The sequence below is a fragment of the Marmota marmota genome, unplaced genomic scaffold, assembly GCF_001458135.2.
Source record: "Marmota marmota marmota unplaced genomic scaffold, marMar, whole genome shotgun sequence".
In the NCBI taxonomy this organism is placed as follows: Eukaryota; Metazoa; Chordata; class Mammalia; order Rodentia; family Sciuridae; genus Marmota; species Marmota marmota.
This window is the reverse complement of record NW_026000205.1, coordinates 12,105,444-12,120,635: the sequence shown is the minus strand read 5'-3', so window position 1 is coordinate 12,120,635 and position 15,192 is coordinate 12,105,444. Positions and strand designations below refer to the sequence as shown.

At 39.8% G+C, this 15,192-nt stretch overlaps 1 protein-coding gene across 3 annotated transcripts in view; it reads left to right on the top strand.

Annotated features, from left to right (window-relative positions):
• Uba2 (ubiquitin like modifier activating enzyme 2) overlaps positions 1 to 9,433 on the top strand; it is a 32,134-nt gene extending 22,701 nt beyond the window's left edge. For 2 of the 3 annotated variants that reach the window (XM_015496914.2, XM_048790954.1), the window contains exons 10-12: positions 4,919 to 5,024; positions 7,004 to 7,140; positions 8,595 to 9,433. In XM_015496914.2, coding sequence (XP_015352400.1) covers positions 4,919 to 5,024; positions 7,004 to 7,140; positions 8,595 to 8,776 — 425 coding nt within the window. In that variant the 3' untranslated portion in view covers positions 8,777 to 9,433. Of the gene's footprint in view, positions 1 to 4,918; positions 5,025 to 7,003; positions 7,141 to 8,125; positions 8,189 to 8,594 lie in introns of all 3 variants that reach the window. The other variant, XR_007343090.1, reaches the window with a different exon arrangement.
• Positions 9,434 to 15,192: the final 5,759 nt, after the last annotated feature.

Here is a 15,192-nt window from a genome sequence, read left to right as displayed (position 1 = left end):
CCCCCCCAAAAAAAAAAAAAAAACACGAGGTCAAGAATCTCAATAGTTTAAAACATGTCCCTATTTCATGGAGTACATGTGGTACTGAGGTTGAAACAGTGGTTATTCAAATGCATGGAATTCTGTATTTTAGGCACAGTCTTAGGGTATTTATAACAAGCATGGATTCAAGATAGCAGTCCTTGGCACAAGGTACTTTACAGCCTGGAAGGAGAGTAGATTTAGTATATAGTATATTGAAGAAGGGTCAAGTACAGGGTATGAATTGAAGGAGAACATATTTTGCTTTGTGGAGGGAGGGTTAGGGCAGCAAGAAAGGGAAAATTGTTGGGTTAACTTTTAAAGAAGAGCTGGGGACCTGGACAGAGAAGGGAAGGTCTGCGTTTGGATAGAATAGATAGCATCTATAAAAGCATAAACTAGTAAAACAACATAAAAAGCTCTAGAAATGGAGAATAATTTGTTTCCATTACAGAATGAAAGTGCCATAGGGTTGGCAGTGGTGGTGAGGCTGGAACTTTCTGTGTCATACTTGCTGTGTTTGTCTTTCTCTTCTCCTCTGACTTGCCTGGCCCACTATCCCATTCGCACCAGGGTTTAAACACAGGAGCAGTGTGGTTCCATATAATGTGCAGAGGGTCTATTAAAGAGGGTGTGAAGTAGAGGCAAGGAGCCAGTAAGGGTTAGAAAGAGTAGCATCATTAGGCCTGTACAATGTTGTTAGTAGACTCTGGATTCAAAGATGATGCTAATTCTCTAAAATAAGAACCCATATTAACTTTTGAACCCATTAGTTCTTTTTTTTTTTTTTTAATTGATTTTATTTTTTTAAATACTTGACAACAGAATGCATTACAAATCTTATTACACATATAGAGCACAGTTTTTCATGTCTTTGTATGTAAAGTATGTTCACGCCAATTCATGTCTTTATATTTGTACTTTGGTTTTTGTTTGGGTTTTTTATTGTTGTTGTTTTGCATTACATATACCACAATTTTCATATCTCTGTATATAAAGTAGGTTGACACCCAATTCTTGTCTTCATACATGTACTTTGGATAGTGATGTCTATCACATTCTACCATCCTTGCTAATCCCCTGCCTCCTCCCTTTCCCTCCCTCCCCTCTTCCCTATCTAGAATTCATCTATTTCTCCCATGTTCCCCCTCCCTACCTTATTATGAGTCAGCATCCTTATATCAGAAAAAAATTCAGCATTTTTTGGGTGGGGGGATTGGTTAACTTCACTTAGCATTATCTTCTCCAATGCCATCCATTTACCTGCGAATGTCATGATTTTATTCTATTTTATTGCTAAGTAAAATTCCATTGTGTACATACACCACATTTTTTAATCCATTCATCCACTAAAGGGCTCCACAGTCTAGGTTGGTTCCACAGGTTAGCTATGAACCCATTAGTTCTGAGGAGGATTATATTAACTGAAAGGGTTTGAAACTGGAACTGGAATTCAGTAGGAAGTATCATTATCCAAAGATATTCCACACAGATGAAAATAGTTCAATAAAAATAATCTGGAAAAGAACTAGAAGAAACCTTCAGTATTTTCTGGGTGTCAAAAATTTAAGGAATGCCTGGTGTAGGTGGTGCATGCTTTTAATTCCAGCGGCTCAGGAGGCTGAGACAAGAGGATGGCAAGTTCAGAGACAGCCTCAGCAATTTTAGCGAGGTGCTAATAAGCAACTCAGTGAGACCCTCTTTCTAAATAAAATACAAAATAGGGCTGGGGATGTGGCTCAGTGGTTGAATGCCCCTGAGTTCAATCCCCGGTACCCACCACCAAAAAGAAAGAAAGAAAGAAAGAAAACCTTTTAAAACATTTTTCTTAAATGAAAGAAAAATGGTTTATAAAAAAAAAAAAAAGCTAAGTGCGATGGCACATGCCTGTAATCCCAGTGGCTCAGGAGGCTAAGGCAGGAGGATCACAGTTTCAAAGCCAGTCTCAGCAACTTAGCAATTCAGCAAGACCTTGTCTTTAATAAAATATTTAAAAAGGGCTGGGGGTGTAACTCAGTGGTTAAGCACCCCTAGGTTCAATCCCCAGTACCAAAAAAGATTATTGAATTGAAAATTGAAATTATGTAGAAATGTATAGCCTTTAAATATAATTAGCCAGGTGGGGTGGTATATGTCTGTAATCCTAGGTACTTGGGAGGCTGAGGCAGGAGGATCACAAGTATGGGGTAGCCTGGGCAATTTAGTTAGGCCCTGTCTCAAAATTATTTTAATCATGGTAGCATATGAGGTGGGAAGATCCCAAGTTCCAGGCCAGCCTGGGCAATTCAGTGTAAAAAATAAAAAACAACTGGGATATAGCTTTTGTTTGGGGGGATTGGCTAACTTCACTTAGCATTATCTTCTCCAACGCCATCCATTGACCTGTGAATGTCATGATTTTATTCTATTTTATTGCTGAGTAAAAATACCACTTTTTTTTTAGAAAATAGTTCCAGTTCAAACCCTTTCACTCATCCACAGTGAGTGGATATAGCTCAGTGGTGGAACTCCCCTGAATTCAGTCAGACCCTAGTACTGCAAAAATAAATAGATAAAATTTTAAAAATGTAATGAAAGCGGTTGCTGATGTTGTACAACTGTAGAATGCTAGCCTAGCATGTGTGAGCCCTTGGCTTCAATCCTCTGGTACCTAGGACCAATAATAATAAACAAACATGATAATATCACCATAACTGTTTTTTTTTTCCTGGTACTGGGGATTGAACCCAGGGCCTTAAAGATGCTAGTCAAGCACTCTGCTACTGCATTACATTCCCTAGAAAATCTATGTACCTTGTATAACAAATATTCAATAAAATAGACTTCGGAGGGAATATAATTTGGCATGAAATTGGGGAAGCAGTGTTGTTGTTATTGTTGTTTTAATATTTTTATTTTATTTATTTTTTTATGTGGTGCTGAGGATTGAACCCAGTGCCTCACACATGCTAGGCAAGTGCTCTACCTCTGAGCTACAACCTCAGCCCTGTTTTTGCAGTTCCAGGGATTGAACTCTGGGCCTTTCACAGGCTAGGCAAGTGCTGAGCAATCTGTCACTGAGCACTTGCCTAGCCTGAGGATGAAGTTTTGAATGAAACTTAACTGCTTTTGTAGGCCAGGAGAGTGGAACATTTGGACAAGCAGGAGAGAAAGGATAATTAAGGCAGAAAGGCCTTAGAATAGAGGGAAGAGATATGATACCAGAAAGTCATTTGGAGGAGTTGTTCTTCAGTGGAGTATTTATAATTCATGTAGCAAAGGTTTTTGTTTTGAGGTGATGTTTTACTGTGTTGCCCAGGCTGGCCTAGAACTAACGGATCATCCTGAGTAGCTGGGACTACATGTGCACGTGGTGTGCCTGGCTACAAAGAATTATTGAATGCTAAGAACTGTGTGCTACATGCTGGGGATTTTAAGATAGAAATGATAGGTGAAGCCAGCAGCTGGGGAGGCTAAGGCAGGAGGATCACAAGTTCAAAGCCAGCTTCAGCAAAGAGCCAAGCGCTAGGCAACTCAGTGAGACACTAAACAACTCAGTGAAACCCTGTCTTTTACAAAATAGGGCTGGAAATGTGGCTAAGTGGTTGAGTACCCCTGAGTTAAGTCCCAACTAAAAAAAAAAAAAAAAAAAAGGACGATGAAGAAAAGAAATGATACGTGAAAGAAGAGAACAAATTGAACTGATTATTTGGGGGACATTTTGATAGCTTCTTTTTTTTTTTTATATATTTTATTTACATTTTTTAGTTCTCGGCAGACACAACATATTTGTTTGTATGTGGTGCTGAGGATCGAACCCGGGCCGCACGCCTGCCAGGGGAGCGCGCTACCCTTGAGCCATATCCCCAGCCCTTTGATAGCTTCTTGTTGAAAAAAAAATGAAAAGTCCATTTGTTTTCCTTGATACAGTGCTGGAATCTTATCTAATTGTAAAATTCACTAAAAAGTGTACTAGGTTGTCACAGATATCTTTTTACAATTAGAATATATTTCAGACAACTCTAAAAGTTGCTTTGACTTTTCTAGGACTCCAGAATTAATTTGATTTGAATGAGAAAAGTTTCTCAGAATTTCTCACTTTGGTCCCCTTGTAGTAGTACATTGACTGAATTCCTAAGTACCTAACAGTTTCAGTGTATTTGTCTGCTGTATCTACCAGAACAAATACCACAGCCTAGGCAGCTTAAACAACAAAAATTTATATTCTTCAAAGTTCTGAAGACTGGAAGTCCAAGATAACATTGTGTTGCAAGGTTTAGTTTCTTCTCAGGCCTCTCTCCTGGGCTCGCTATGTGTTCACATGGCCTTCCTTTTGTGAAAGCACATCCCTGAGTATTTAAATTTCTTACTACAGGGACACCAATCAGATTGGATTAAAGCCTACTGGTAAAGGGTTCGTTTTAATTTAATTACATCTTCAAAAGGTTTTATCTCCAAGTACAGTAACATTCTGTGGTTCTGACAGTAGGAATTTTGGAGGGACATAGTTCATGATAGAGGAGTGTCTTGTTTTGTTCGTCCTATTGGGGACTGAACCCAGGGGTGTTCTGCTACTAACCCCTACATCCCCGGCCCTTTTTTAAAAATTTGAGACGCGGTCTTGCCAAGTTTAGAGGCTGGCCTTGAACTTAGGAACCCTCCTGCCTCAGCCTCCTGAGTCACTGGGGTTACAAGGGGTTGGGGTTTTATTTTTATTTTTTGTTTTTTAATCTTTTTAGTTATATCTTTATTTTTTTTATAAATTTCCATATGGTGCAAAGGACGGAACCCTGTGCATCACGTGGGCAAATGTTCTACTACTGAGCTAACACCAGTCCCAGGGGTTTAGCTTAAAATTAACTTGACTGCTCCATGAAGACATAACTAAAGGATCTACATTTCTTTTCACATTTTCTAGCTAATAATCATAAGAAGTTGTCAGAATTTGGAATTAGAAATGGCAGCCGGCTTCAAGCAGATGATTTCCTTCAGGACTACACTTTATTGATCAACATCCTTCATAGGTAGGAATTATTAATATTTTATGTATAAGAAATTAGAATATACAAATTTAAGGTGGAGGAAAATGTTTCCTACCAGTAAACCCTACTGTTCAGTAAAAACTGCAAGTGTATTTGCTTGAGTTGGCTATTGAGTTACCTGAAGTTTGACCTATAGGAAGTTTGAGGATTCAGAAATAAAAGGGAGGGGCCAGATGTGGTGACACACTCTTGTAATCCCAGCATCTTGGGAGGCTAAGGCAGGAGGATCAAGAGTTCAAAGCCAACCTCAACAAAAGCGAGGTGCTAAGCAACTCAGCAAGAACCTATCTCCAAATAAAATATAAAATAGGTCTGGGGATGTGGCTCAGTGGTTGAGTGCCCCTGAATACAATCCCTGGTACCCCCATAAAATAAAAATAAGACTAGAAATAAAAGGGATAAGCAAAAAATATTTAAGGGTTACCATCAACAATGATGGCTGATGTATGACTTAGAGTATAGGCCTTTGAGTAGTTATAATCAGTGGTGAGTTCATTTTAATAATTCAACTGGAATAAAATAGTTAATTTTTAAAATTCCTCAGAAGATACAACTACTTTCCCCCATAAAACAAATAATTTTATGATTTTTTTATTGTAATAAAAACTAAAATATTAAGAAACTAACCTGTACAGATTCCTTAGTCATGTATTTTTTTTCTCTTTGGTATTATTTCCTACCCACCTAGAAAACAAGACATTGAATGTACTTATGTTTCAGAATATTTACATAAATATATACAGCACAATTACAAAGCAAATGGTCCTCCATGAAGGGTAATAACTGTGTTTGGTATCCAAACATTTTGCCAACATTGCTATCTTATCCTAACCTCTGTAGTCTTTTGTGTCATTGTTTGAAGGTAATATTTATTTATACTTGTTTTATAAAAAGCAAAAAACAATGTCTGGGCATGGTGGTGCATGCCTATAATCCCAGCAATTTGGGAGGCTTGAGGCAGAATTCAAGGCCAGTCTTGGCACCTCAGTGAGACCCTGTCACAAAATAGGAAAAGGGCTGGGGATGTGGCTCAGTGGTAGTGACCCTGGGTTAAATTCCCAGTACTGTCCGCCCCACGTCCAACAAAACAAAAGTCATAAAGTGATAGGAAAGACTGAGTATGGATTACTAGTAAGAAGTAATGGAATTAGAGAAAGACATCACTGGGGTGTGATCTTAAGCCTCAGTTGGACACCAGTTGGCTACCAGTGGCATGCTGTGTTCAGTTTTGAAAGAAAAGATAGTGAAAGGACATATATAGTAAAGAAATATCACATGGTGTCTAAAAGAGGAGGCATAATTAGGGTTTTTTTTTTTATCATATTTTTTAGCTCTCTGGGAACAGAACCCCTTAAAACATGTAAGTCTTTTGTTTGACTTTCATGCATTAAACTTTCATACATGTTTTTGGGAACTCATGTACAAAAGTGGGGTGCTATCTAGAAAGATGGGTGGGTAGCCCAGAAACCATGTAACCCTAATCCCTAAAACACCAAACTGCTTTGGTAGAGTGATTACAATTTTTTGGCATAGTGGCTGAAAAAATGGTGTCTTAGAAATTATTTTGGGCTATGGTTTCAGACTCAGTTTTCTACATAAACAATAGAAGTTATTCAGCTTTTTGTTTTGTTTTCTTTGTTTAAAGCAATTCCCTAATATGAAAGTACATTTGTTTTGGCCACTTAAATTAGTTTTGAATTATCACAGTCTTTTTTTATTGTAATTTTTAAAAATTTGAATCTGGTTATGTATTTTGTACGCAGCATATACTTGGAACTTTTGAGAACAGTGTCTCTTATGTTGTTACCTTCACTGCCATTATTAGGATATGCACCCTCTGCTTTTTGTTTGGAGTAGGTAATGATAGCATTAAGGATGCATAATTCCTTTGAATTATGTAATTTTGTTTTGTAAATAGTTGTAGCAGTGGTCCTGTTTTATGGTATGCAATTCTTTTACAGTGAAGACCTAGAAAAGGATGTTGAATTTGAAGTTGTTGGTGATGGCCCAGAAAAAGTGGGGCCCAAACAAACTGAAGATGCTGCCAAAAGCATTACCAATGGCAGTGACGATGGAGCCCAGCCTTCCACCTCTACGGGTGAGTCCTGGCCTCAGCCAGCAGATTAATTATCCACTAAGCAAAAAGTATGGAGAAACAAACTATAATTATAGTTAAGAATGCTGATTGAAGTAGAAATTCATAAAAATACTAGAGATGTATGCTGGTTTGGTATTGATTTGATAACAGAACTTTGAATTTCTGAACCATGAAGACATTTAAGACTGAGGGAAATTCTTACAGGAAATGAAAACCCTTTGTTATTTTTTGTTAATTGGAAATATCAGTGAATTTACTAATGTTTAAAGTTTCTTCTAACTAAATAGTAGGCTGCTCATTTTATTTAGGAGCAACAAATCAATATGTATCTATTTTGAGTAGACAGGTGCTTGGTAAGTATGGGATTTTAGCGTTTGGTAAAGTGTATCAGAGGGATTTGTTCCCTGGTGTCAGTGCTGGAGCTTGGTGCTTTTCTAAATAACTCATTCTTTTCTATGCTCTGAATGTTTACTTCCCTCCTCCTTTTTTTATTCATGAAACTAAAAGTTTCCTATCAGTTTTTATCTTCTCTGTTTCCATTGTGTTGACTCCCTGTCTTTGCATTCTTTGGAATATATTTAGTCTTTGTTCTAGTCTTGAGAGTGTGGGGATGGACTTTGAGACTATTATATAAAGTGTAGTTCTCCTATGGGCTGTTTTTCCCCCTCCGAAACAGGCTCCTTTGAAACTATTATGATAGCTTTTAAAAAATTGTAATTTGAAGTAAACATTTATTGATCCTTTGCGGTAGGCAGATTTAAGAGGCTATTAGTAGTAAGATAGGTAGTTTGCTTTTGATTTTGGTAGAGGGGGAGATAAAACTACTTTATTGTGTAAAGCTACGAGCATCAAATGTGGAGCTCCCACTTTGTAGGCTTGAATCCTGGCGTCATTTTTGCAGTAGTGTGACCCTGGGAAGGAAGTCAATCTCTGTACCTCACTTTCCTTTTCTGGAAAATGGATAATAATGTTATCTTCTTTGTAGGGTTGTTGTGATGATTAAATGAGTTGTTATATGCAAAGGGCTCAGAACAGTTCCTGGCACATTGTAAGTGCTGTTTGTTACGTTGTTGTTGTTGATGTTGTTACCTTCACTGCCATTATTAGGATATGCACCCTCTGCTTTTTGTTTGGAGTAGGTCATGATAGCATTGAGGATGCATAATTCCTTTGAATTATATAATGCTTGTTACCACTTTTATTTTACTTAGAAAAAAAATAGGTGCTTTTCCTGGGTTCAATACCCAGTTAACCCCCCCCTCAAAAAAGAAAAAGGTGGGGAGGATAGCTGCTTGTTATTTAAAACAGTAAGTAGTGTGAGAAGGGACGGTTCCCTAAGGATAGCCATTATTAAGTTTGATATAAATTCAGAGAGTTAGCTTTAAAGTATATAAAATATTGGTGAACCACTAATAACTCCCACATTTTTAATCTTTTTTTTTTCCTGAAATAAGCACAAGAGCAAGATGATGTACTCATAGTTGATTCAGATGAAGAAGGTCCTTCAAATAATGCTGATGTCAGTGAAGAAACAAGAAGTCGCAAGAGGAAATTAGATGAGAAGGAGAATGTCACTGCAAAGAGGTCACGTACAGAACAGATGGAAGAGCTTGATGATGTCATAGCATTAGATTGAGCAGAAACCCTCCTGATACGTTAGTTTATCTGGGCAGGACCAGATTGTTATGTCCTTTGTTCCAAAGGGAAAATAATGACAACGGTGACTTGAAAATGATTCTGCTCCCTTTGAAAGCATTCATTTTGCTAGAACTATTAGAACATTGGCGTATGCTGTATTGAAAGTAGGAGTATAGTTTTAAAACCCTTTGAACAAAGTGTGTGCATAACCAGTCATGAGATGAAACACCACAATGCATGTTGCCTTTTTAATGTAAATACCCTTAGGTATCATTTAATAGTTCAAAAATATTGTGGTTTAGTAAAGTTGATACCTGGTTATAAATATTATGCCTTTATTTTTGGCTAGAAGAAGAATTATTTTTAGCCTAGATCTAACCATTTTCATATTCTTAACTGACTGAAACAGATTCAAAGAAATATCAAGTGCTATGCATTGAAACTTGTTTTTAAATGTTAATTGGCACTATGTATATTAATGTAAAACAATGTTAATTTACTCAAATTTTCAGTTTGTACTGCCTGGTATGTCTGTGTAAGAAAACAATTTTTGTGTATTGTTACAATTTCAGGTTATTTATATTTGATGTTTTGTAAAACTCAAATGATTATACTGTACTTATGGACCAAATAAATGGCATCTGCATACTTGTTACACATGTCTGAATAATTCCCATTATATCTTATATCTTAAGATATAAGATATATCTTATGTCTTATATATATCTTATATATGCCTTATATCTACATTAAGCATGCTAAAGTCTTTGCATTTAAAAAAAAAAACTTCAGCCAGCCAGGCATGGTGGTGCATGCCTATAATTTCAGCCACTCAAAAAGCTAAGACAGGAGGAACAGAACTTCGAGGACAGCATGTACAGCTTATTGAGACCCTGTCTCAAAAGAGAGGTGGGAGGGTGGCTGGTGATGTAACCCAATGGTGGATCATTTTCCTAGCATGAGTGAGGCCCTGGATTCAGGCCCCAGCAATGCCAAAAATAAAAAAATTATTTTAGTAAAAAAAATTATTCCTAATGGGTGTGAAGGTTTAAAAGATCTCTATTTTTGGGCTGGGGATGTGGCTCAAGCAGTAGTGCGCTCGCCTGGCATGCGTGCGGCCCAGGTTCGATCCTCAGCACCACATACAAAGTTTAAAAGTTTGATTGTTTTGGCTGGGGATATAGCTCAGTTGGTAGAGTTCTGGCTTCACGTGCATGTGGCCCTGGGTTCAATCCCCAGCTCCACCAAAGGAAAAAGAAATTACATTGTTAACATTTAGCCTATTTATTGTTGAACATTTCTTAAGTGGTCTTTGCCCAGCCCCATAACTGGGACCTTGGATTTGAGATGCTGTGTTGGGTGTAGGGATCTTTCCTCCTTTCTGCGCTTTTTGGATTGTCCTGTTCTCCAACAGAGGAGTCTCTTCTTGAGCGTACTGTTCACAACCTAGCTCTAACCTACAGATATGACTAGAATATCTGGGTGGAGTAATACTTAGCCTCCTTGAGCTGGAGCCCAGAAGTCCTTGGCCCTTGAGAGTGGTCTTGTCACACAGATGTACCTTGAGTTTTCAGAGATCAGAAACCCTTAAGCTGTTTTCCTTGTGGTATACCAGTGTCTTTGGTGTTTTGGGCAGTAGACCTTCAGTTGATGACAATAACTACATTTCACATGGATAGTTTATTGGATTTTCTACTTTGTGTAATTCTCTGCCATCCCGTTTATTAACTCTTCTTGTTTTATATCTTTTGTAAATTCATGTAATCAAAGCCTTTAGAAAAGTCATGTTGTCTTTGCCCTCAGGAGCCTGCTGCTTGATGCCTCTGGGATAGACTGATTTCCAGCCTTCTGCTCGGCCCCATCCTGAAATACAGTGTCAAATCAGCCTCCTGGGGAACAGTGTGGTGACATTGTCTCAAAAGACTGATCTACATATCAGCATGTACCGTGAGAGGATTCAGTGTTTTAATCTAGAGCCTGAATCATCAATGAAATAACTGACCAGGCAAAGATAATTAGTAGATCCCAAACCCTTCAGTGCAAGCCTTTCAAGGAACAGTCAAAGCTCAGTGCAACAATGTTGCTGCACAGATCCTCTGAAAGTAAAACTTCAGTCCCAGCAATGGGTAGCTCTAGTTGTCACCACCATAATCATGTGACCAAATCTAGCAGCACTAATGGGACTACCTGATATTAGGTGCTTCCTGATGAGATAATAACAAGAACACACAGCACCTTGCCAAAATATAGCCTGAATCTAATAAGCATCTAGGTTTAACTTTTAGCTCAAAGGAAGTAGAGAGGCAAGTTAAATAACAGTGAGAGGAAACAGACAGATGCAGATGTGTTATGTTCCTTCCATAATCCATCAGTCTGGATTCTTCAGTTGAAGTCATTATCATTTAAAAAGGAAGAAATTATTCTGGATTAAAGGAAATTTAAGAGACATAACCAGGGATAACTATTTCCTGGCTCAGCAAAATAAATGACATCAGCATTTTTTTTTTAAATACCTGAGACAGGCTCAGTTTATTTTTTATTTATTTTTAAAGAGAGAGAGAATGAATCTTAATATTTATTTTTCAGTTTTTCGGCAGACACAACATCTTTGTTTGTATGTGGTGCTGAGGATCGAACCTGGGCCGCACGCATGCCAGGCGAGCGCACTACCGCTTGAGCCACATCCCCAGCCCAAGCAATTTTTTTGATATTTATTTTTCAGTTGTAATTGGACACAACACCTTTGTTTTGTTTATTTTCATGTGGTGCTGAGGATCGAACCCAGGGCCTCGAACACGCTTGCCGAGCGCTCTACTGCTGAGCCACAACCCCAGCCCAGACATTAGCGATTTTAGTAACAATTGAAAATTTGTATTGAAAGCCAAGTGCAGTGGTAACTCCTGTAATCCTAGCTACTTGTGTAGTAGGGGATTATGAGATTAAGGCCAGCCGAGGCAATTTAACAAGATCCTCTCTCAAAATGTAAAGGACTGGGGATGTAGCTCAGTGGTCAAGTGCCCTTGGGTTCAATCCTTATAGCAGAAAAATAAATAAGCAAGCTTCTCATTCTTAGCTGTAGAGGTAGGGAGGGCCTCTTGTTTCTTTGTATTTTTAAAGTAGAAATCCTGAGGTCCAAAATCTCCATTTGACTGTTTTGAGGGAGGTTATATTTAGAGAAGTATTTTTATAGATACTTTCATACTGGGAACACATTATTTGCATTCTGCACTCAGAAGGAACATATTCCCTCCACTCCCCTGCCCTGTATCCAATTCAAAACAAATTCCAGCCAAAAGCTTATTTGAGGAATTTTAACTGCTCTCACTAAAAAAGTAAAATCAACTGGGTTGGACTATAGGGCTACAGTGCTTTCCTGCAGTTTGGTTATATTTTGTAGATAACTACCTCCCGGTAAAGTAACATTTTAATAATTTTTGCTAAATGTCTCTGACTCATGCCAGCTTTAAAATGTTTAAGTCTAGCAAATGATGACTCACACTAGACTGGGAAAGGTTCTGAGCAAGAATTTTATTAGAATATATAATGTAAGGTTCTCAGGGTACAAAGTGGTGCTGGGGATGGAACCTTGGGCCTCAAGCTAAGCAAGCCCTCTACCACTGAATTACAGTCCCCAGACCCCAACAATTTATTTCCACTGGGCAAGTCAATTTCAGAGTTAGATATTTTGCATACTATGTCATTCACTCATTCAATAAATATAATAGCATCCCTCTTCTGCACTACAGTGAAAAGCATTATTAGTGTCATTAGCCTGGGCAGAAACCTTTGAGAGCAAGACACAAATGGAAATCCAACTACTCATGTCAGCAATAAGTGGTGGGATTGAGGCTCTGAGGTCCTTCAAACTAACCAGTTGGTTCCAGCAGCAGTTTCCAGGATCTCTGAAAGTCATAAACACCAACCTCTTGCTCAAAAATGTATTACTGGTATTGCAAAAGTTTTACTGATTGAGCATCCGTAAGTAGATCTTCCCCATTGAGCTATATAGACTGGCTAGAAGTTTTACCATGGCATAAGATTTGGGCAGAAGAAATTCCTGTCCCTGAGTGCATGATAAGGTTTCAAGACAAGAAAAGATGGCCTCTTGACACTTGATGAAAGCAAGCTGCAAATGTTGGTTTCTAAGCCTAGTTTTTAGACTGAGGACCAGTCTAGGGCTTCAAGTGTCAATGCTTTGAATCTTTTCTGCCCTTCTCAGAATAAGGGAAATAATAGGACCAAGGGATGTTGAGAGTAGACTGAATCTGCAAGAACAAGAGACATCTGAGAAGAAGGGATGGAAAAATCCCTTTGAGTACACCTAGTAAAACTTAAGAGTATATCAGATAGCCCAGCTCCAGGAGTGGAGGGGACAGTGTGCTTCAGGTTTAAGATTTGTGCTGATCTCCACAGAAGAAATTCTGTAAGGGTGAAACCTGTTGCAGACTGAGGGGAGAGAAAGAAGTGTGGATCCCAGCAACCTCCTCCTTGTGGAATTTGACTGTATAACATTCCCTTTCCTTCATAACCCAATTTTTCCAGCCATTGCCGGTTGACATAGGACCTAAGATTCCATAGGAAAACCCCTGAATTGTGTTCATAATTAGAATCCAGACAGGACAGACAACTAAGGGGGTAGCTAGATGGAAGCCAGATTACAAGAAGGAACAATGGGGGCGCGAGGGGTCCATAAAAAATGGGTGTAGACAAAGTCTGACTAGGATGAACTTCTGGGTCTTCAAGATGGTGGCTCAGAATGTGCTGTGAGTTCAGACATGTTCAGTTTTTGCCTCCTGATTGCTGAGACAAAGGGAAGACTGGTTAACTTGGGAGAATGTGATACTCCTCCTTCTTCCAGCCGTGGTACCAAGGCAGCGGTGTGTGGGAACCAGCTCATCCTTTCTGGCAAGCACTGATGATACCTCTCTTCCCAACTCTGCTCAGTGACCCATATTGGTAGTTTGAAATTGGCCCTAGTGGGAGTATTTACACCATCGTAATTAACAAAAGGTACAAGTTAGGACTGCTGATTTGTATAAAATTTCTCCCCAAGACCTGGTTGTTAATATATACCATCAGACCACTAAAGAAAATGGAAAGAGGAAGAGCGAAAAGGAGAAGGAAAGAAACACAAAAGAACACTCCCACATCAGTGGAGGGCAGAAAAGGCATCGGTGGAGGCCAGCAGTGGATCCATGGACAGTGGTTCAGGTCTCATGAGTTGGCCTGTCCCTTTTCTTCTCCATTGTGCTTCTCAAGGCAGAATAAGGGCCTGGTGTAGTGACCCAAGCCCGAAATGCACCCAGGTGTAATCCCAGCGGCTCAGGAGGCTGAGACAGGAGGATTTTGAGTTCAAAGCCAGTCTCAGTAACTTAGTGAGGCCCTAAGCAACTCAGCGAGACCCTGCCTCTAATTAAAACATAAGAAAAGGGCTGGAGATGTGGCTTTTTAAGTGGTTAAGCACCCCTGGATTCAATCCCCAGAATTAAAAAAAAAAAAAGACTGTCTTCCTGGATTCACCAGTCTTGACGGAAAATGGCATGGTGTTCTGCCAGGTGCACGATGCACGCTTGGAATCCCAGCTACTTGGGAGTCTGAGGCAGCAGGATCATGAATCATGAATTTGAGCCCAGCCTGGGTGACTTAGCAGGACCCGTCTCAAAAAAAAAAAAGGAAGAAGAAGAAGGTCTTGTTTTGTGGGACAAACCTCTAGTCACCTCTTGTTCTTACCAATGTGGCCTCTATGGATGTATGTCCAAGGACCTTCAGCAACATTAGTGCTTTCAGGAGCATCCTTTTGAGCTACAGCCAAAATCAGAGGCTGGGCTGGTGCTCTTTTGACATTCTCCCTCATCTGCCCTCCCAGGATCCCCGCGTGTGCTAGGCAAGCCTTCTACCATTGAGCTCCATCTCAGGGTGACTCCCTGTTGTCACCGCAGCTGAGGCTTGCTACCCACTGGTTCTGAGCCTGAGGCCTGCTTCCGGCCTTGCCTGGCCTTCGAAGGGCCTATGTACAGCAACCCGGCGCGTGGACCAGTCCCCACCAAACACAGCTCCTAGTTCTAGGCGCGCCTTCCCCACATCCAGGAGGGGGCCCGACGCTAGAGAGCTGCCACTTGGCATCAAGACGGGCGGGGGGGTCCCGGGGTCATGCAAGCTCCTAAAGGCGCATCTGCACGAGATGCACAGTGTTCTAGAGTGGCGGTGCGGGCGCAGAGCTGTCTGCACAAGGCTGAGCTTGTTGGGCCCAGCGCCTGAAACCGAGGTGGCGCTGGGAAGTAAGATGGGAGACGATGTGGGAAACGTCTGTCTACTGAATAAATATCTCCAACCGGGATTGGGGGAGCTTTCTCTAGCTCGGCCCTCGGGAATCCGGAATCTATTCAGAGGCCCGACGGCCCGGGCGCACGACAG